The following is a 23,475-nucleotide window of genomic DNA, read 5'->3' on the forward strand; positions in this document are numbered from 1 at the left end:
AGCTATTTTGTCGGCCATAAGTACCAGTGGCGCTATGGCTTAGTTGGTTAAAGCGCCTGTCTAGTAAACAGGAGATCCTGAGTTCGAATCTCAGTAGTGCCTTTTGACACTGATCAACCAAATCACGGCTTTATCTGAAAACAGCGGAAGGGACGTGTGTAAGAGAGAGAGAGAGAAAGAAAAGGGCTGAACAAAACCTAGAGAGTAAATTAAAATTCATTGGTTGAACTCAAGCATGTTTAATCATGTAAACACTTAAAAACTCGCTTGCAGGCAGCTGAACAGGGTGCATATTTCCTTCAAAATAAAAACTTAAAATGTAATAATAAATAGTGGAATGCATTGAATCAGAAACATCATTACTCAATCAGAAACATTTGTTTGGTGTAGTCGTGTGAACAACACACTGCCACAGATAACAAGATGGGCCTATTACAAATACATAATAACAGTTAGTACACATACTATTTAGTGTCTGTATTCGCCAAGAGGTGGAGTGGTCTTGACGTATGATCTTAATTTATTTCCTTTTTTTCAGTCAGCTTAGAATGCTTAGATATGAGAAACTCTATTCTTCAATATTGTAACGTTTTCGCAACCTAAGCTGGAAGCGAACCCCGGCCTCCAGTTCGGCAGACCGGAAAGTAACAAGCATCGTTAAGAGAATTAGCTATCTAGAAAGAGGAAGTTACGGACGGTTTTTTTTGTGATCTTCCTACACTATCATACCAATTATATATAATATATATTCCAATACAAAAAAAATCTTGTTTCTTCACTTTAGAGATTTACGATTTCTCAATTTAGTTATAAAAGTTATAGGAAAAACATCATCGCTTGCAACATCAGTATCATAGAGGTAGGTATAATATAACGGTCAGTATAACAGGTTTTATTTCGAAAAGCCTTCGCCGGAAGTCGTATACGTTTTCCTAGTGGTTGACTTGACAGCAGTATTTTAATCAGGGTTGCCATGTCTGTTTATTATAAGCAACGTTGGGATTGTTTTTCTGTAAAGTTGCTTGTAAATATTGGTGGTTGCGGGTTTTTGGGCTCGTTTCTGAAGTGTAGTTTCTTATTTGGCCTTGTTTCCTAATGTTGTTTAAACCAGTGGTTCTCAAACATTTTCATGTCAAGGACCCCCCGGCCCAAATTAATATGTATTTGTACACAGACCCCCCCACCCCATCTGAAAATATTTTGTGCCAGGGATTTGTGTTATAAAAGTATGTAAGTAAGTGAAGTATTTTTCTTTTTTTTAAAATAGCCGTAGCCTAGTCGCTTCTTTTGGGCTTGTTTTCATAGACCCAGTTGCTTATTTCTATTGCACAATCTGGCAACACTGGTTATAATGTGTCGGTGAGCAGCACGAAGAAGGCTTCGTTTGTGGCTCTTGTGTGAAAAATGAGTTGACCATTTATTTCCTTTATTATCATCATCGTTCCTATTATTATGCATGATCCTTCCCAAGGCGAGGAGGTGTGTGTCGCTGTGTCTCGGTGGAAATAACAACGACACCGCGGTCACACACAGAGCGACGCTGCAGATGTTGGCTGAATTGTCTCCAAGATGACAAAAGGAGACTCATCAGTACCTGGGCTGTAATGATATGAGGAGCACCACCACCACCATGGAGGAGGAACGGCTCGGAACGGCACGGCTGCTGCGGCTACTGCTGCTGGCATGGATGGGTGCACGTCTGCCTCTGATCTCTGTTGTTGGTGAGTGTTCCTTCCTTCCAATGCAATGGTTGTTGCATTGATTGGGTTCAGCAGCAACCTTATGTTTATTGTTGTTATCATTGCAACTCTGAAGAAGAAACTGAAGATTCTGCATGGTTAGTGTGTGTGTGTGTGTGTGTGTGTGTGTGTGTGTGTGTGTGTGTGTGTGTGTGTGTGTGTGTGTGTGTGTGTGTGTGTGTGTGTGTGTGTGTGTGTGTGTGAGAGAGTGAGTGAGGGGGTTGGGATAGAGGGAGACAGCAAGAAAGAAGTATTCTATAATAATGGTTGGTGCTGTTAATATCAAGCCGTGTGTGGGTGTGATATGTTTGTGTGACGTGTGTGTGTGTGTGGATACTATGTTATAGTCTGCTTTATAGACTTTATCCAGGTGAGGTGATGATGGTTTCCTGCTGTAGAGACCTGTTCCTATGAGTGCTGTAGTCAGTGAGGTCATCATGCATCGGCCTAGGGAGGGAGAGAGAGATGACCAGTTATGGTTGCAGAGTCATATTTTTTTCCTATCTGTCATAGTTATAAATCATGACAGGTATTGATTCTCCAGTGAGAACTGATAGGTGTTGTTGTGTAAACAAAAGCTGCTTGGAGACATCTGGGATGCAGAAGAACCACAGAGACTGATGGACTCACTGCTGTGTGTGTGTGTGTGTGTGTGTGTGTGTGTGTGTGTGTGTGTGTGTGTGTGTGTGTGTGTGTGTGTGTGTGTGTGTGTGTGTGTGTGTGTGTGTGTGTGTGTGTGTGTGTGTGTGTGTGTGTGCGCGCGCGTGCGTGTGTGCAGGCGACTGTGCGTGCGTGCGCTCCATTCTGTTAAACAGCATTACATCACTGCTCTGCACAGCATCACTCTGCCTGCACATCTCACTTCTACACAGGACACAGCACAACTCTGTCTGTCTGTGTGTGTCTCCTCCAGAGAGTCTGTCTGTCTCTCAACTCCAGAGAGTCTGTCTGTCGTTGATCATTTTAACTAACATTGACTGACTGAAGTTATGAAATATAATGGACATAAATATGATACACATTTGTATCATATTGTATCAACCTGTATCATATCTGTGTATATATATACTGTATATATGTATGAAAGACATACTGTTTATACAACACACACACACACACACACACACACACACACACACACACACACACACACACACACACACACACACACACACACACACACACACACACACACACACACACACAGAGGACAAGGTATGGCTGGGTTGTAGGTTTGTCTATTGACAGGGACATTCATTTACACAACACATCAGTAGGATGGTATCATAGACAGTCATGTTTCTTGTTGTAATCTCATTTTAGCAAGTCACCAAGCCCTACCATGGTTGGCCTACATAGACATTTAAGATAACTAAGTTAAGGGGCTAGTAGTTAAACAGAAAAACGTTTAGTTTATCTTCTGCTCTGTTCCAGCAGAAGTACAGGTACACAAATCAAATCGATGAGCAGATATTTTAATGTAGTTCATACCAACTTAACTATTAACCACGTGTGCCCAATAAAATACAATTAAAATACTGAAAATAGCAGGTTGCATTGTGAGCATCTAGATCTGCTATTTTTGCTATGTAAAACACACACAAAAAAAATCACCTATAATGACATTCCTGAAATAGGGATGCCCTGTTGAAAGTGGTTAATCTAAACAGTGACACATAAACAAGTCACCTCAGCCATTTCCCCTCTCCAGAGCTCCTTCAGAAGTTACTCATCAAGCAGATTAATTAAATGTAAATCACTGAGCACAGTGGGTCAACCCCAACACCCCACGGTGTCACACCTGACACACTACACACACACACAAACAATCTCTATTCAGTTGAAGGTGTAGATGCGGGGGAAAAGCCCCAGTGTAACCTGACACTTCCACTGCCTTACAGACACATTTCCCTTTCATTGCACACATGCGCATACAAAAGACTAGGATGAAACATATACACTGACAGTGTTTGTGTGGAGGGACACCATGGGGTATTGGGAATGTCCTACTGTGCTCTGGAAATTGCTTCTGTCGTTTACATTTAATGAATCTGCTTGATGAGTAACTTTACAATGACAGAGCGTTGCTCTACAGAGAAAACAGCTTGAGATTACTTTAAAAATGTGCATAGGCACCAGGCAGTGACAAATAAACTAGACACACTTTACAATTTAGGCATTTAGCAGCCGCTCTTATCCAGAGTGAGGTTACAAGTGCAAAATCTGAGTAAATGACTTGAACCCCAGTCAACTAATGACTGGGTAAATATAGTCACATAATTAGAGTGCAAGGAAAACAAAAGAACACACACACACACACACACACACACACACACACACACACACACACACACACACACACACACACACACACACACACACACACACACACACACGTACACACACACACACACACACAAACCACAAACAAATATTGGTTTTGCCTATGGCCTATCAGGAAGACACACACACACATACGCACAATCGTACACACACACAGCATCCTAATCACGCTAGGAGTGTGTGTGTGTGTGTGTGTGTGTGTGTGTGTGTGTGTGTGTGTGTGTGTGTGTGTGTGTGTGTGTGTGTGTGTGTGTGTGTGTGTGTGTGTGTGTGTGTGTGTGTGTGTGTGTGTGTGTGTGTGTGTGTGTGTGTGTGTGTGTGTGAGAGAGACACCTAGAGGTAAAGCAGCAGCTAGAGGGACAGTTAATGAGACGGATGGTTTCTTCTCCTACTGCTGCTGCACTGCAGACTGAAGAGTGAGAGAGGAGGGGGTGGGGGTCATTGAGGTCACCGTGGTTTTGGTGCTGGGGCTTGTGTGAAATGTGGTTCAGGTCCTAAATAAAGACCTATCAAAGTACATGTACTCACACTCACAGTTTAAACACGAACGTCAAAATGTGACTGTAGTGCCAGTTATGAAAAACAGGAAAAAAGACACAGCTAGGAGTAACAAATAATACAGAAGAAGAAAAAAGTTTGTGTACACGACGTGTTTATGTTGTGAAATACTGCAGCAATTCAGAGGCAATTGACAACATTCTATCTGCCCTGAAACCGCCCCCACTCTCTCTTTCTCTTTCTTTCTCTCTCTCTCTCTCTCTCACTCTGTCAGCAGGTTGTGGAGATCAGACAGTGTTCCATACAGAGAGGAGGGGGGTGATCTACAGTCCCTCCTGGCCCCTCCCCTACCCTCCTGCTCTCAACTGCTCCTGGAGCATCATGGGAGCTCGGCGAGAGGTCATTACCATCAGGTAAATTACACAGAACGCACACGTCAACCCTGGCTGATTTATTTTGCGCATAACCCCCCAAACTATGTTCTTCTGACTCATGCGTGTCCAGGCTTCATACATATTTCACATGACTGCTTAGCACAGTGATTTTGACTCCTTAGGAATTCAGATCAAAATAGAATATTCTAATCAAGTATGTAAATTAACTCCAGACTGCAGCGAAAATCTGTCTTGGAGAAAAAGCTCCATGGAAGGCAATACTACAACTACTACATGGGTAGAAAAACATTGCATCTGGAACATCTCTTGTTCTATTGTCTCTCCCTTCCTGATACATGAGTGGTTATGACATTTTGACCTTGACCTTGATTGTGACGGTGACGTTTTTGACCCAAAAGTTTACCGTCTCTTCAGGTTATTGTTTGATTATTCCCACCAAGTTTGATGGTAAGGCCAGCCATTCAGAAGTTATTTTGCTGACAGGGATGTGAATGACTCTCAGCTTTACTGTGCCTTTTCTTTTTTTTCTGCAATTAACTGCTGCCATCGTATGTTCAGAAATTGTGTAGAAGCCTTAATGTTTCAAATTCAAATCCCTATTTCAAAGCTCTGTACCAAAAATGAGAGGCTTTATTTAAACTAAACACGTGTTTACTTGAGAGTTCCTAGTCACGTCTGATCTGTCTGTCTGTTATAATTTATTTGTTGTCGAGAGGGTAATAGCGTAGCTCACTTTAATCATACTTATGTTTAAGTCCTGCATCCTCCACGACTGCACAGGGCTGCATATGTTTTCCTATAAACAGACCAATGCTTTAGTTATGGAACGCTGCGTGGAAAATTAGTTAGTACCCAGCTCTCTCCTTGCGCTGTCATCGGACACAATGGGCTGATGTCTTTATAAATGGGCCATTATATTGTATTGCCACTAGCTTAAGTCATACATGTTGGACGGTGCTTCCACACAGTCAATGTTGTATCCACCACTTCTGTTTTGGTCATTGTCATAGGTAACAATGAATCCATAAACCTGATGTATATACTTTGTTTTATGTAGGTGTTGGTCAATGAAAATAACAGATCTACAAAAGAAGCTATTACAATACCGTGCCACACATTGCTGCAGACAGGACAATTTGTAAAGAACTAGACTAGAGACTGTAGTGAAATTGTTCTTTGTTGAATCTCCACCACTGATGGATTGGACAGAATACAGTTTGAATGAAATCTGTGATACATCACAAGGCTTTTTAGCTGGGATGTTCTGATCTATTTTTTGCTCTTCTAAATAGATGTCTGTTTAATTTAAAATTCTCAGCTCTGCTCTCTGACACATTTCCTCCTTGATTTGATAAGCAGCGGAGAGCCAGACTCTGTCTGTCTGTCTGTCTGTCTGTCTGTCTGTCTGTCTGTCTGTCTGTCTGTCTGTCTGTCTGTCTGTCTGTCTGTCTGCCTGTCTGTCTGTCTTATCTGTCAGTCAGGCTAAACAGTCTGACAGACTGCTACTCTGCTACTCTGCTTGGCTTCTTTGTTCCTGACGGTCTAAATATATCTTCCTTGCAGTCCTTCTCTTTTTTTAAATACATTTTGGGGGCTTTTTTGTTTATAGCGAAACAAAAAAAACACCCAAAAACAATAATCGCTAAGAACATATTCGATAGGTGCAGCCCTACTCTGCTATGAACTTGAGTGCTAAATAAAACGACAAAACATACAAAAATATTCCACACATATTTCCTCTCTCCTCCCCTGCAGTTTCCGTAACTTTGACGTGGATGATGTTGCGGCTAGATGTCCGGGGGACTGGCTGGAGCTGTCCAGTCCAGGTTGGAGTGAGCAAGCCAGGCTGTGTGGCTCAGTGCTGCCCTCTCCCTTCATCTCCTCCAGCGGTCGAGTCACTCTGTACTTCCACTCCCAGAACAACAGCTCTGGTCAGGCTCAGGGGTTCAGGCTGTCATATATCAGAGGTAAATGAAGTGTGTGCGTCCAGTGGTGGAAAAAGTACCCAAATGTTTCACTTAAGTAAAAGTATCAATACTGCAATTCAGAAATACTCTGTTACAAGTAAAAGTGTGGAAACATTTACATGAGTAAAAGTACAAAGGTATTTGTATCAAAATGTACTTAAAATACCAAAAGTAAACATACTCATTATGCAGAATGTCCCATTTCATGTTTTCAAAATGTATAAAAATTGTTGACGCGTTGTGAGCTTGTAGATCGGCTATTTTCAAATAGCTGTAGTACAAAATAGGGCGTGTTTGGTTAATGTATGTTTTGTCTTAACACGCCACGTGCCAGTCGCGTAGATCTACGCGAACTGTTTATATTATGAAAAAGTGCACTTTCCCGAATTTGTTGATCCAGTTCCGGTAGGACGACCGGAAACAGAATTATATGGGTTCCGTTTTTTTCGATCGCATCCGCTTCCTTTCTGGGATCCAGTTTTAAACGTAATTTTCTCCTTGTAGTTTTTCTCCTCGCTGATTACTGTTTAACATAAACCGTTCTAACTACAACATGGATGCCCCGTTTGACACGTGGTCTTCACTGGTAGACACAGGGACATCTGCACGATGTTTACAAACAGTGCATCGCGCATTCTTAAGGATTTTAACGGGGTCTATGGCGACGTGAAAAAAACAAAAAAACAACAATAAAACCTTGGCACTGGTGAGTACATTATGAGATTAACCTCTGGCGGTCAATGTGTTTTAATAATCAATATCTATTAAAAACTAGTAACTAAAGTTTCTAATAATTGTAGTGGAGTAAAAGTACAATATTTGTCTCTGATATGTAGTGGAGTAGAAGTAAAGTACAGACAATTGGAAATACTACACTAAAGTAAAAAACACCTCAAAATTGTACTTAAGTACAGTACTTCAGTAAATGTACTTAGTTACTTTACACCACTGCGTGCGTGTGCATGTATAATTTATCACTAACGTTCAGAACTAACTGACTCCCTATCTAAGAGCAGCTACACACTGTACGACTTTTAAGGTCATCGTAAAGGGAGTCATCAGATCGTTAAGCATTTCACACTACACATGTCTCTTTCTGTCATAATAACGTTGTGGTTTTCACACTATACGATTGACGGCAGCGGGATCCCGTGGTACCCGCAGGTCCCAACGCAAATCTTACGGGCGCGGGCCGTATTTCAATAGACTACGCATCACTCCGCACCAAACCACATATAGAGCGGCTGGAGCATGCGTAGTTATGCTTTACTTTGCAAGATATTATGTCTACATTCAATCAGAGGAGAACATCTTTTCCCCTAGCCCTAAGCCCCAAAATAGAACAAAATAAATATTTTGTAGCATACTAAAGAACTGAAATTGCAAAACAAGACTAACTTTATGCATCTCTCCTCCTATAAACAACACATAGGCAACACAGTACTGGGAATGTTTAGTGTGCAGTAGTGAGTATCAGCCACACACACGCACGCACGCGCGCACACACACACACACACACACACACACACACACACACACACACACACACACACACACACACACACACACACACACACACACACACACACACACACACACACACACACACACACACACACAGCCCCCCCCCCACGGGGAAGATGCAGATAAAAGCAGATAATTGGCTGCTATCACAGGTGATGTCAGAGCAACTCAGCACACTGGCAATCGATATCTAGAGAAGCACGAGGAAGCACTGATTTGTTGACTCATTATTAGTGTCTGTGGATAATTGAACCTATCCTTTACCTCACTGTAACGTAATGTAGAGCCTCTTAGAGGCTGAGGTGTTTCGTTCTATCAGTGGGAATTCACTTACACCAAAACAATAAAATATACTAAATGAAACCAGTTAAAACTAAACTAAATTGACCTACCGGTAAATTGAAATTAAGTATCATGGTAAGATTACTTCACTAACCAAAAGTAATTCCTCCCTCTCTCTCATATTCAATGCATCCATTTTCCCTTTCCCTTTTTTTCTACCTGACCTTTCTGTGAGTTTTTGAGTCATTGAAATGTCTCTGTCATCCGATTGTTAATTCTTTGTGTCAATTATGTTTGTATCAGCAGTTTATCAAACGTTACGATTTGAAAAGTGTTCGCTTCCCCACATTTACTTTGTGACTCTTTCGCGAGAGGAAGCCTGGAGACGCAAGGCAATGGGCAGTACATAGGAAGTTTGTCTCTAAACAGACAGACTGTAGTGATAATCTTCACCAATAAGAACAAAAATACTTCACAAGAACGTGTACCGCTGAAACTTTTGCTGAAAGGTAGATGTTTTACATGCATATATTATACATAACTACATTAAAACTTTCACAAGTTGGCATTTCAGCTTTGCAAATGCATGTGTTTGACTAGTGCTGGTACATCCCATGAGCTGGAGGGACATGAGTGTTGTAATTTACTATTTAGTAGTGTGCTTGTAGATCCCATACGGCGGACAGACAGATTGCGTACGATTGGCTATTTTGGTCTATAGCCCCACGGGATACCTATAATTTTGCTCTGTGACGATTAATTCACATAAATTACGTGGTTTTCGTTGAGGGTATTTGAATAAATATTTGGTAATAGAGGTCCTTGGCCTGCTGTCAGCATGCACAAGAAATATGGCGATTAGCTGCGGACATACACACACAGAGACAGAGTCTCTTAGTAGGCAGATGGATTCCTTTGTTGGAGTAGCTTGTGTTTAAGCAAAAACTTCTTCTTAACCTAAACCGCCAAACGTGTTAATACCTGCTTTGAACACAAGCTGCTGTAATAATGTTAATGCTATTATTATAACCTGGTCTCCTGTTCATAGGTCACCTAGGTCAAAGCAGTTGCCCACCAGATGAGTTCCTGTGCGGGAACGGGAAGTGTTTACCGTTGACCTGGAAGTGCAACGGCCAGGACGAGTGCGGTGACTCCACAGACGAACGAGGCTGCTCCCCTCCTCCCACCGATGCCCTTCCCCTCCTCCGCCGCCCGCCCTGCCCCCCCGGATCCTCCCCCTGCACCCACGGGCCCTCCACCCTTTGCCTGCCTCCCCTACTCCGCTGCGACGGCAGGCACGACTGTCCGGACGGGAGCGACGAGCGTGGCTGCGCTGACACCGCCTGTGGGAGAAAGCGCCTGGGAAACTTCTACGGCTCCTTTGCCTCGCCGGATTTCTACTTCCGGGTCAACCGCAGTGTGGCGGGGAAGGCGGTAGGAGGCGAGGCAGGCGGGGCAGGAGGCGGGGAAGGAGGAGGTGAGGTGAGGTGCGCCTGGTTCCTGGACACCCAGGACCCCAAACCCATCGTTCTGCAGCTGGACCTCAGGCTGGGCCTCGGGGACTCGCTTCATGTCTATGACGGTCTGGTACAGAGGGCCGAGCGCCTCCTGCAGGTGAGGCAGTGGAATTACGCTGTTACTGCTGTTAGCTGCATGATGTAATGTTTATGTAGAAGTATGTCGTGGAAGAGATAGGCTATCAGTATGAAATGAGAAGACGCAGCAGAAGATATTCAGCTCAAGAAGCAGCAGATATTCACTTTAGAATTGTACGATTAAAGATAGTGATAAGATTATCATAAGAATATCGATATCAGTTAATAAGATAACAGTTATGAATATAAACATTTGTTATTGCCTGGGAGTCCATAACTGAGGGCTGACTTGGATGTGAGGGCAACAATGAATGCCAGGTGATCATTTGTTTTATGATTTAACACTTATTACCATGTGGCTCTGAAAGAGGCAAGCCGTGTGTGTGTGTGTGTGTGTGTGTGTGTGTGTGTGTGTGTGTGTGTGTGTGTGTGTGTGTGTGTGTGTGTGTGTGTGTGTGTGTGTGTGTGTGTGTGTGTGTGTGTGTGTGTGTGTGTGTGTGTGGGCCTCTGTCTGTCCGTAGATACGGCATAGACTAATGGCATCACAGACAGGCCACATGAAGTCCAAGATCCACATAAAGCCACGCTGTTATTAGACCCCATTTTGTTCATTAACAAAGACAGGAGAATGTCAATGAATCAATGTAGTTTAATGTCAGTCCTCATCAATAGCATCAAATAGTCTCACGCACCTGTACTTTGACTTCTGGTTGCTAGATTGTTCTGGAAAAGAATGCCTCTGTGAACAAACGGGTAGTTCAGCTGGGATATCCCCATTGTGGGGAGGGAGTTCTATGAAACCACAGCATGTCTGCAGCTGGCTGCCATTCTCTGAACCGTCAAAGGTCATGGCTTCCACTTTGTGTTTTGGTTCCTATGCACCCGGATACACTCCAGTGTAATTCAAACACACTATACAAAGCCATATAGGCAGCCAGGTTTTGCCCACATTTGATACTGTGGGATCCTTAAACTAACCTTGTTGTCCACAGCCCAAGCTCTAGTTCTCAGAGGGGTAAGCAGAGAGGTCCCTCGCTGTGCAACGTGTTCTGAGCAGCGATATATATAGAGAGAGTTGCGTCACGATTTGATCTCGCCGCAAAGTGTTCACCTATTTTCACCAAATGTTCGCCTATTATGACATGCCCAGAATAGGGATGCTAGGGTTCATGCAGTTAAGGGAACTTTTGAGCAATTATTTATTTTAGACACTTTTTGCACTTTTTACTTACCTTAGAAAACAATCAATATGTAAATCATGGTCTTAATTCTTCCACAGGCTCTGTCCCACCATAACAACCACAGGCCAGCTCTGCTGGAGTCAACCAGAGGACAGATGAGTGTGTTGTATATGGCTCAGCCTCATAGCCTTGGGCGCGGCTTCAATGCAACCTACCAGGTACCCAGCTCTAAACCCCTAACACACATAACCTGTAATAACTTTAAACACCCAACCCTAATCCATATTCCTGTACCTGGAATGTGGATTAGCACAGCGCTGCAGTGTGGGCCGGAACATCCGTGTTTTAGAAATGTTGGTCAATCACTGGTCATGAATAGGGTTTTATGTTTTCGCTTCTTCTAGGTCAAAGGTTACTGTTTTCCCGGGGAACACCCGTGTGGCGGTGACCAGGGCTGTTACTCGGACCGCCAGCGCTGCGACGGCTACTGGCACTGCCCTTCCGGACGCGACGAGGAGGGCTGCCCGGCATGTCCGGCAGGAGAGTACCCCTGCGAGGGGAGCGGGGGTCGGATTGGCATCGGCAGCGGTAGCAGCACGTGCTACCCGACCTCCGAGCGCTGCAACAACCAGAAGCGATGTCCAGAAGGGTCGGACGAGAAGAACTGCTTCGACTGCCAGCCGGGGAACTTCCACTGTGGCACCAACCTGTGCATCTTTGAGACGTGGAGGTGTGACGGACAGGAGGACTGTCTGGACGGCAGCGACGAGAGGGACTGTCTGGCCACTGTGCCCAGGAAGGTGATCACCGCTGCCCTGATTGGAAGCCTGGTCTGTGGGCTGCTGCTGGTGGTCGCCCTGGGCTGTGCCTTCAAACTCTACTCGCTCAGAAACAGAGAGTATAGGTAGAGCCTTTTCTCAAATCATTTTTTTTTTGTATTGGTGCAAATAATCGACCTAATCGATTAAATCATCCATTTAAATAAAATAATCGATTCTCAAAAATAGCGACGTATGCATTGCATTATGAGCTTGTAAACCAATTTTTGATTGCTGTGTGACACAGTTTTATGACAAAATATAGAACAGGTCCTAAGTGTTTAATCAGAGTAATCGATTTAGTCAATTATAAAAATTCTAATAAAAAAATAATGTTTATTCATTGATATAGATGAAGCGCTCCTTCTGGGGTCCTTTGCTGGACCATTTTTAATGTAACAAATCACGATCAGTGTGTCTGAATTGAAACCAATGTCATTCTTCTATGAACTAGCTAGCATAGGTTGTGCGACAAAAAGTTTTTTCGAGACTAGGTGGCGGTATTCAGACTAGGTTACCCTTAACCCCGCAGCCATAGTGCATTGAGCTACACAGCACCAATCTCTCTTGTCTCTCTTCCTCAGTCCACTCGTAGTCTCTCTCACATTTCTTCTTCTGTTCTGTCTGTCTGTCTCTCTTCAGAGCCTTCGAGACTCAGATGACTCGTCTGGAGGCAGAATTTGTGCAGAGAGAGGCTCCACCCTCCTATGGTCAGTTGATCGCCCAGGGCCTCATCCCTCCCGTGGATGACTTCCCTGTCTACAACCCTGTACAGGTAGCACATTACTTCATTACACCACCACATAGATATAAAATGGCAGTGACAACAGAGCTGTCCGCACTAGACATCACATATTAGTTAATGATAGGTCTCTGATGTCCCCAAAACAAACCTTTAAAGTTGTTTTCTGACAATTCCACTCTATTCTGTCCTTTTCTGGACAGGCGGTTTCTATGTCTCTAGTTTTAAATGCAAATGAGGTACAGCTTCCCTCACCCTACTCCAGAACTGGTTGCCTCTCACATAGTTTTCATCCGCCCCATGTCATCTCTAAAACAAACCCACATTACATCTATGCGCTTCACATTCAACACTGGATGGGTAAAGATAGTACTGAGAAAGGGGGCAGGATTATTTGTCCCCAGTTGACGTAGGACTGGGAGGCGATGTTTTCAGACCTAGGCAGCCAACAAGTAACTGACTGGGTTGTCTTTATTTCACAGTTTGTATGTTAATAGGCATTTAAACTCTGATTCCAACTTTGTTCGTGCACTGCAACAAGGCAGTGTAGAATCAAGTTTATGTTACTGCAACTCCAAGCGGTTTTGCAGTAACATAAACCCGGATGAAGTTGTAGCAGCGGCGGTGAATATTTGTATCTTGAACAGACTAACAGAGAGACACAGAGTAGCACCGCTCTCTAGTGTGAAAGAGGCTTTGATTCTTTTGCAGACTATGGACTTTGGCAACTGAATTTCCCCAGCGGGATCAATAAAGGTCTTATCTCATCTTATGTATCTCTTATGGATTGTCCAATTCCCCCAGTTGGATCAATAAAGGTTGCATCTTATGGATCTCTTATGGATTGTCCATTGAACTATGGGATTTTTATTGGTTGAAATTGGTTGCCTGCCGATGTAATTGCACATTACATTGTCGTTTGACGGGAAGTAATTAAGATTAGACTTTTATACACTTGTGATACAAAAGTTTTGTTTTTGTTTTGTTTAGATTTTCTTCCAATTTGTTTGGCCTGTCTTGTTATCTATGCCTTCATTATGACCATGGATATGTGTGTCGAAAAATCTCTTCATTTCACCTCTTTAAAGTGATGATAATAGCCTGATGATAGAACTCCCAGCATCAGCACACTTCCTAAGCTGCACATTACACACACACACACACACACACACGTACGCACGCACACGTGCGTGTGCACACTGATTTACTGTCACATACTCACACAAGCACACATAAATACACACACGCATACTTATACATGCACATACACACTCCCAGTCTCTGTTGCTTGTCCTTGGGAACGTCGCCAAGCATTCAGAAAACGCCACGTCAGCGCGCGCGCGTGTGTGTGTGTGTGTGTGTGTGTGGGTGGCAGACGGTGTCGTTTATCTCTGTATGACAGACGGTTAGTGCGGTTTGTCCCTATAGGACAGAGAGTTAGTGATGTATGTCCCTGTAGGACAGAGCTTTGACATATTTGTGGCTGTTGAGGTGGTTTTACAAACCATGCCATTACAGGAAGGAATCACAGATCATTAGTGTCCTTCAAAAAGACACCTATCCACTACCTGCAGTGCTCACTGCTCACTCTTTGACCCTGCTCAGACTTGACGTCACTATTACTTTTTTACCCAAAACGCATTGCGGTTGCAATGATCCATTAAAATCCAATCATTCAGAAGACCACATGGTGGTCAGTGACATTGTGTGGCCAAATGCGTCCCTTTCTGCATTTAAGGACGGCATAGTCACCTGCATCCTTCAGCTTGTTCTTAAATTGTGTAAACTTGCTTCGTCCATGATGTCTGAACATTTAGAAAAATAGACAGATGTGTGAAAATTGGATCCCAAGTAGTCACACAAGTTATGTTTGTAGAGGTGCATTTTGTTGCCAGCAGCCATGTGACCTGCAATCCATCTCAACTTGATCTAGACACAATCTGGATTAAAATGGATACAAGACACTGTCACATCAGAAAGTGATCTGTAGCCTTCTGGAGAGCAGGCAGAGATCAGATCTACTAATTCATACAACTAAAAGAAACCGACTCTTATCTGCTGTCTCCATTCTTCCTTTGAGGACAGAGCCTTCAGTGTGGCAGCCCCCACCCTGTGGAACTCTCTCGCAATGGAGCTTTGCCATGCTCCAACACTGGACTATTTTAAGGCTGCCTTGAAAAGACAACTATTCTCTCAGGCTTATGGCAAATAGTTGTTTGTTGGTTTCTTTGGTTGTTTGTTTGTTTGTTGTTCATTGTTTTTGATGTAAAGCATCCTTGGGTTCATGAAAGGTGCTATATAAATTCAAGCTATTATTATTATTATTATTATTATTATTATTATTATTATTATGGTCTTTCTCATCTCTGTCCCTCTTTGTCCTTCACTCTGTATTTCTCTGCATCTCTTCCTCTACCTCCATCCTTCTCCACCCTCTCCCACCTCCTCTCTCTGCCCTTCACGTTTGCTTTTCAATTCAATTTATTCTCTTGGCATGAATTCATTTGAACGCCTCCTCTCCTCCATTATTGCCACATCTCTCACTTGCTCGCTTTCTCCCTCTTGTCCCTGTGTCTCTTCCCTCCCTCCCCTCTCTCTCTTCTTATATATCTGTACCTCTATACAACAACAACAACAACAACAACAACAACAACAACAATAATAAACATAATTTACATTTACAATTTAAAACACAGTGCAACAGAATAAAAAGACAATAGAAAAGAGTTGACTTTTATAAGAAGGACGACTTCACCCATCTTTATATAATTGGTCCTCACTAATGCTCATGGTACCATTTTTGCCTACTCGGTCTGTGTCTCAGAGGAGGGCTGTGGACAGTCCAAAAAACACCTACCAGTGACATCATCGATGGGGAATCCAAGCTAATTAAAACTGCAGGCTTTAGAAGCCATTGTTCTCACGTTTATAAAAATAAAAATCTTGTTTGAAAAAATAAACGTGCCTAACGATGTTATCACTGTCATCAGTGTCAACGGATACAAGCTGGCAATAATAAAAAAGTAAACCAGGAAGTAAAAGAGAGTAAACATATCTCTCTCTCTCTACAGTATCTCTCCAGTGAGATACTGTATGCAGCATTACCCTCATCCAAGGAAATGATCAGGGGATTATCAGAGCTCGTCCAAGGATGACCTAGAGAGATCATCAACACTACATGTCCAAATGATTAATATCTCGCTCTCTCCGTCTCCAGTCGTCTGTTCTTCAGAACCTGCGAACAGCGATGAGGAGACAAATGCGACGTCACTCATCTCGTCGCAGCGCGTCCCGCCGGCGCCTGGGCCGTCTCTGGACCCGCCTGTTCCAGCAGAGAGGGGGAGCGACTCGACCCCACGGAGGCCGGGGCCACGGCATCCCTCTCCTCTCCCCTCCTTCTGCGCCGCCTCCTCCTATCACTTCACCAACACCACTTCCTCCCTCTCTTACCTCAGATCCGGACACGTGGCCTCATAGTCCCGGCTTGCCCCTTTGCCTGCAGGAGGGACGGGGGAGCGAGACGCCAGACGAGGCCGGAGGAGAGCTGAGGTTGGTGGGTGTGACTTCAGTCGCGACCCCCTCTCCTTGCTCCGTGGCGGCGCTGGAGCTCGCGCTGTCCCTTCCTCAGTTCTCCTCGGACCCCCCGACGCCCTCGTCTTCCTCCTGCTCCTCATCCTTCTCCTCCTCCCCTCCTCTCTCCCCCCTCCGCTCCAGTTCGGAGAGCCAGGAGGAGGACGAGTTTGAGCTAGGGCGCGAGGTGCGGTCTCTGGAAGGCGTCGAAAGGGCAAACGGCAGGCGAGGAGGGGGATTTGAACCGCCCACCTCACCGCAGCGAGGAGACTGTCGAGCCCTGCCCACCTGCGGCCGCAGACCTCCGCACGCGTCCTCCTGTTCCTCCTCCGCCCCAAGCCCCTCCCACTCTTCCACCACCCCCTCCCACTACCACCCCCTCCACCCTCGCCACCGACGTAAAGCCTCCAAGAGGCTGGTAGTGGGACTGGCTGTAAACCTGACCTCTGTATCCCTGAGGAGGTACTCCCCTCTCAGACACATCTCCCCCATCTCTCCCACCGCAGAGACTGCTGACTCTGTCTGACTCTGTCAGACACCGTTAGCTGAGCATGGAAGTTCTTTTTACAGCGACCACCCTGCTTCGCACTCGATACTCGTTCCATACCTGTACACTATTCTTCTACTATTTCCCAGTGGGAGAACGGCCACAGTGTTCTACCATTGGCTACGGAGCAACTCCACTGAATCAGGCCAGGGGTTAAGTGCCTTGCCCAAGAGAGAATAATTTGTCATTCACTTTGTCACGCCCCCCAGGCGCCTAGGGATACCAACCACCGACGCTGCAATCACAAGACTGAAGCTCCTCCAACCTCTAACCTACTGCCATCCAGTGAGACAGACAGGCTGATTCCTAATTGATGCTTCGTCATACGACGGTGTTACGCCCGAACACATCGACTGCGTTCGGCGCACGATACTGTTCTGCGACCCAAGTATTAACCAGCCTTGAGAGCCCAGGATGGAGGTACTTGACTCCAAACTGCAGACAGATGCAAAAGGTTGGATAAAGAGCCATGGCGACACATTTGTGGGATATATATAATGACATAGAGATGTTTACGCTGTGATGTTGCCCAATCAAACCAATTCTTGAAAGACTCTTTACATGTTTATATATGTTTTTCCTCTTCCTGACATTTTTCTGCATTTGATATAGTTGCGTTCCTTCCTTCCTTAGGTAGCCTGTTAATCCACCTCAGCACTGCTGATGTAAACATGACTGATTTGCATATTGCAAGTTAACATTTCAAAAACAGTTTGCTTAAAACTCCCCTGGCAGTTTAACAGAGGTGAATCTTGTAAACAGTGTTTACAAGGTAAGAACCAAGACCAGTGTGAGCAGTGTTTGATCGACTTGTATTCAAATTAGAGCCTGGCTGATGCCAGATTTTTCAGTCCGATGCTAATCCCAATTTTGTCAAAGTCAAAACATCAGTAATCGGTGATCTAGGTCTAGGGCCTAAACCACCGATTACTGAAAATAAAAAAAAATAAAAAATTGGAGGGCACTATTTGGGCACTATTTGGCCTATAATGACATGCGCAAAATAGGGAAGCCAGGGTGTTCCTTTCAAAAAATCCAATAACGGCCGATACCTCGGCCAGACTGCTAATATCAGTCAGGATAGAGTGGCTCAGCAAACAGGCACCATAACTCCCTCTCCATAGACCAGCAGAAAATTTTCTGATGCTTGGAATTTATAAATGCAGCAGAATGTGACTTTATTCTTGTTAAACATCATGCAGTGATATGATCATCATCATTCAGTTTTAAAAGGATGACATCACAGACAAAATCTCACTGGAATCTGAAAGGTGTGCTCATTTTTCTCAGCAGAAAAATGTCATACACTAGCTGGATTTGCTACAGACCTGACTACATTACTCAGGACAGGAGATAAACATCTCTGTTTCACTACTCGGTTCTGTAGAACCGATCTTGTACGCTTGTTTTTTTCCAGGGGACTTTTTTCTTTAAGCCTTGTCAAGGAAATACTGTGACAAAAGGACAAGAAAGCAAAAGCCTCTGTTTCAATGTGTATTAGAGGTTTGGACGACTGTAGCTCTGCTTTGTACGTTAGCCTCTGCTGCCACACAAAAGCTGTTCTACAGTATATGTCTGTCTGTCTGTCTCTGTCTGTTTGGGGTGCCTTGCTCTAAATGCTGTTTAAATGTTCTGCAGAATGCACTGGTCAGATGACACTGAAAGGAATTACTTTAATCTCCTTCCGCAGTAAAACCCGAGGTTTTGATGTTATTGTATTATTTTCTGTTCAAAACAATCTACATAGTTGGCTCTGCCACTGTGGTAGGCTACCAAGCATCATGGAGGTTCTCTCCATTCAAACAATACCTTTTAATAAACAACCAGGGTTCGATTTGCTAGGGGGGATCCATGCCTCTGTTTTTGATATCCCCCTCTGGTTGTTCATTTTTATGGCCGGTGGGGATGTTTGAGTCCCCCTCCCCTCAGTTTTTGTTTCTCAAATCAAACCCTGTAAATAACAATGTGTCAGTGTGAACAGTATGAATGGAAATGCCAAATGTCCTGGTGTAGAGAGAAACCTTCTTCACCTCCTGTATGTTCCTATGCGTGCCATGCCAGTATGAAATGTTTTCCCACAAGATAACAATCTAACGCATCCATCTGTTACATGTATGGCCTCATGATCAAATATGATGATTAAATAGTTCACCATATTAGCATATTGGTTCTCTATGCCATTAGAGACATCTCTCTCCCATCCCTGTCTGTCTATATCTATGCTGTACCTCACACAATGACTGTGTGAAGATACCTCTGTTGGTTTTTCTTTGCAAAAGTTATATTCATATTATATTCTATTATGTTCTTTGGAAAACACTGGAAAAAAACATCAGAACCCAGAACTGTGAATTGTATGATATTGTGGAGAGACCTAATCAAATGATGTGACTCCACATGTCACTGTTTTAATGTTGCACAACATTGAGGTAGATGACTGGACACCCATTTGTGAAAGGTTTGTGTTTGAGGTTTTGTTATTATACAGTAACGTGCAGGTCATATGAAATAATATAGCATAAGGCTATAATTCTCGCTTTCAACTCTTTATATATGTGGTTTTGCAACTTGTTGTGGCCAAAGCACACCAATGGGCAAGTCAAAATCTCAAGGCACACCTGTATTCATAGGGAAGATAGCCGATCTACACGCTCACAAAGCATCGGGAGATTCGGGATGCAACGCATTGTGAGCTTGTAGATCGAGTATTTTCACTATTTTTGAACATAGGTTTGTGTCGGAATTTAATATTTCTGTCTATAATGCCTTGCCCAAAATACGGATGCCAGGTGGAAAGTAATTCATATATATATATCTTTAGAGTTTGCCTCTAGGAAATGAGTGCACACAACAAAGTACTTATATAGAAAGAAATCTATATTTGTATAGTGGTATACATTGCAATACTAATGTGTGGTTGTCCCAAAACCCAAATCATACTCACTCGTCTCACGGCACAGCAGTGTGCCTCGACACACTGTTGGGGAACCACTGATTTAGAGTGGTTTTACCTAGCCTGAAAGCCTGGCTGTCTATGTTCATCTTTTGGATTTTTTCACTAGTATTAAGAGAGGGAAAATCCAAATGTCAGTCTGGATTCTAGGCTAGGTTGCATCTTTTTCACAGGGAAAACCTCCACAAAATCAGTCTAAAGCAGACATCAATTCACACAGATGCTTAGGTGCTTTAACAGGATGCAAGAGGTGTCTGTTAATCCTTTACTGACCAATGACTAATTTGCTATCTTGGGTTAGTGTTGACAGAGTTGCTAGTTTGATCACAACACATGGTCACATGCAGGGCATGTGCTGGACACCCGTGGGCCCAGCACATGCCCCGCATAGGTCACAACATCTTTGGCCACAACAGGAGTCCTGTTTAAATACAGTCAGGGCCATTGACAGAGTTCAAGAGCCACAGTATTCCAATGTCAATGCCAATGTCGATAATGGTTACTTACAGCTGGGAGAGAGAACGGATCCTATTTTGTCAGAGAGCAAGATTAGATTGTCAGAGAGTTAGATTAGATCTCTTTCATTGTAAGCCATGTATCAAGTTCTAGCTTGTATTTTGTGGGCCATTCTGTCTCACTCTCCATCTTTCACTGTTTCTGAATGTTCTGTAGAATTTAAGTTGTACTGATTAACAGTCAGAATGCTAAGATCTGGTCATAATGCTAGAAGAGATTAAAAGACTACAGACATTGTAATTGGCCTAAACCGAAAGAATAATATATTTCGCATACATTTCATGTGTGATAGTTTGCCAAAAGTGTATTGAGCGTGTAAAACATAGCATATTGTTTCCGTTATATTAGTTGGATGTACTTGTCAAGTTATACTGTATGTTTTCAATCAGTGCCCAAAATATTCATTTCTGAATTGTTTCTTTGGCCAAATATTATAGGTTTAAAACATAATCTTGTGATTTATTCTGAAGTATATATCTTTGTACTGTTTTGTTTTAATAATAATGATGAATTATTATTGGAACTACTTTGCAGATGCACTGCACTGGGTTTTCTGGTAACGATCCTTTTGAGGTGGCCTATCAGGTTTATGTTAAGCAAGGGTTTTAAAAGGTCATGGATATAGGTGTTTAGATTTCTTATCATTAAAAAAATGGTTAAATGTGTCACTGCTATGTGATATGGTATATTTTCTGTCCAAACAATATATTTGGTGGTAGGAGAGATACACTTGAAATAATCTTTTCTCAGACAGTTCCTGATTTTCTTCTTTTGGAGGACAGAATGTCTTCTCCACTCTGCTGTGAGACTGTGTTTATCCTTGTGCTGAAAGAGAGGACTCATGTTTGTATAAAATAATTTATCTTGTTTTGGGATCTGTCTGTATATTTTGTGCTGTGAGAAAGACACTGCGTAATGACTCATTTCACTGTTGCCATGCGTTTGGGAGGTTAATTGCCACTTGAAAGCCTGTACATGCAGCTGATCGGTTCTGAATTCTTGTGCCTGCTTTTAATAAACATGAATCTCTTTGATAGTTGATCTGCTATGGTTCATTTATTTACCTTTTAAACACATGAACCCTAGTGTCCCTTTTCTGGGCTCGTACCATCATTCTGTGAAAATACCCGATCTAGTTGCGAGCTTGTAGATCAGCTATTTTCACTATATGATGTAGAGGGAAAAAGGAGGGGCCAATTATAGAACCCTGGGGGACTCCGGTCAACGAAGTATATACATATTAAGTGTTTAAAATGTGAACCCGTGCATGACTAAATGAGTGCATGACTTGGACGTTTGTTTCCTCTGTGTGGAAAGGCTGGTGATCAAAATATTACAACCAAATGTATGTAATAATGAACTACTAGAAACCAGTGGTGTAAAGTAACTAAGTACATTTACTTAAGTACTGTACTTAAGTAAAAACCTTTAAGTAGGCTACTTTTACTTTTCTGGAGTATTTCCAAATTTCAATACTTTTACTTCTACTCCACTACGAGGCAGAGGCAAATGTTGTACGTTTACTCCACTACAATTATTTTAGAAAATGTTAGTTACTAGTTACTTTGTAGAGTTTGATTATTATTACAAAACATAGACATAATGATAACTTGTGAAACAGGCCATTCTGCACAACGAGTACTTTTACTTTTGGTACTTTAAGTATATTTTGATGCCAATACTTTTGTACTTTTACTCAAGTAAATTTTGATTACCGGACTTTTACTTGTAACAGAGTATTTCTGCATTGCAGTATTGATACTTTTACTTAAGTAAAACATTTGAGTACTTTTTCCACCACTGCTAGAAAACTATAATGGACTTTTCTATGCTTAGCTCTGGGATAACACAAACCCCGGCCTATCCTTAGCCTGTGGCTTGTTTTATCCTGGAGCGTAGCCCATGCAGGTCTGTACTGACCCAGAGAGCTTAGTGTAAGCTCTGAACTAGCTTGGAGCGGGGCCAGCAAGCCCAGGGCTAGACCGGGAGCTAGCACTCTTCAAAATATGGTGGTGTGAAGAACATCCTTTTCAACATTTCTTAGCCTGGGGCTGTAAATCACTTAGCTCTAGGATAAGAGCAGTGTGAAAGCGCCTGTAGAGCAGTGGTTCTCAAACCTTTTCATGTGAAGGACCCCCAAAATGATTTTGGCTGCAGACCCCCATCTCATATTTTGTGACAGTGACCTCCAGAAGCAAAGATTTGTTGGCTTTAAAAAATACATATATTCAAAGATTTGCACCAATTTTCACGACTTTTCAAAAATAGTAGATCTACAATCTAGCTTGTCTGGCTTGTTTGGCTATCTGCTATTTTTGAATAGCCAAAGTATAACATGGTTAAAGTGGTTAAAATGATTGTGACGCTAATTTAGTAACTAATTGTAACTAATTTAGCTGGGGACCCCCTGGTACCCCCCCCCCCCCCCCCCCCCCCCAAGGACCCCACTTTGAGAACCAATGCTGTAGAGAATCAATTCCACTCAAGGCAATACTACTACTACTTAAACTACTACTACTGTCTACGACCACTACTACTACTTCTACCACTACTACAACAACAACATACAGTATACATACATATGCAAGAACTACTGGCTGCACTTAACATTTTATGTGGTATCACTTCCTCTGATGGCTGCAATTCAGATTGATTACATTTTTCTCATTAAGTTAAGTGCTGGTCACAGCTGCATGCACAAGAGAATGGTTGTCCACCACAGTAATGATTGTTCATTCATAAGAGCCCAGACAATGAGACGCCTCTGCATCTGTATAGGCAGAAACCTGGTATGTCCAAAACCAT

At 43.0% G+C, this 23,475-nt stretch overlaps 1 protein-coding gene across 2 annotated transcripts; it reads left to right on the plus strand.

Annotated features, from left to right (window-relative positions):
* The first annotated feature begins 1,365 nt into the window (after positions 1 to 1,365).
* Positions 1,366 to 21,670, plus strand: lrp3 (low density lipoprotein receptor-related protein 3). 2 transcript variants are annotated; one of them, XM_084059514.1, is made up of 8 exons: positions 1,366 to 1,721; positions 4,855 to 4,993; positions 6,731 to 6,942; positions 9,797 to 10,362; positions 11,623 to 11,742; positions 11,929 to 12,428; positions 12,985 to 13,117; positions 16,302 to 21,670. In XM_084059514.1, the coding sequence occupies exons 1-8, from the start codon at positions 1,610 to 1,612 to the stop codon at positions 17,178 to 17,180; spliced, it is 2,661 nt and encodes an 886-aa protein (XP_083915640.1). In that variant the 5' UTR covers positions 1,366 to 1,609; the 3' UTR covers positions 17,181 to 21,670. The 2 variants fall into 2 exon arrangements, with proteins under 2 accessions (XP_083915640.1, XP_083915641.1); XM_084059515.1 differs by having other exon boundaries at positions 4,858 to 4,993.
* The last annotated feature ends 1,805 nt before the right edge of the window (positions 21,671 to 23,475 follow it).

This window comes from Gymnoscopelus microlampas (genome assembly GCF_963454915.1).
Source record: "Gymnoscopelus microlampas genome assembly, chromosome: 1".
Lineage (NCBI taxonomy): Eukaryota > Metazoa > Chordata > Actinopteri > Myctophiformes > Myctophidae > Gymnoscopelus > Gymnoscopelus microlampas.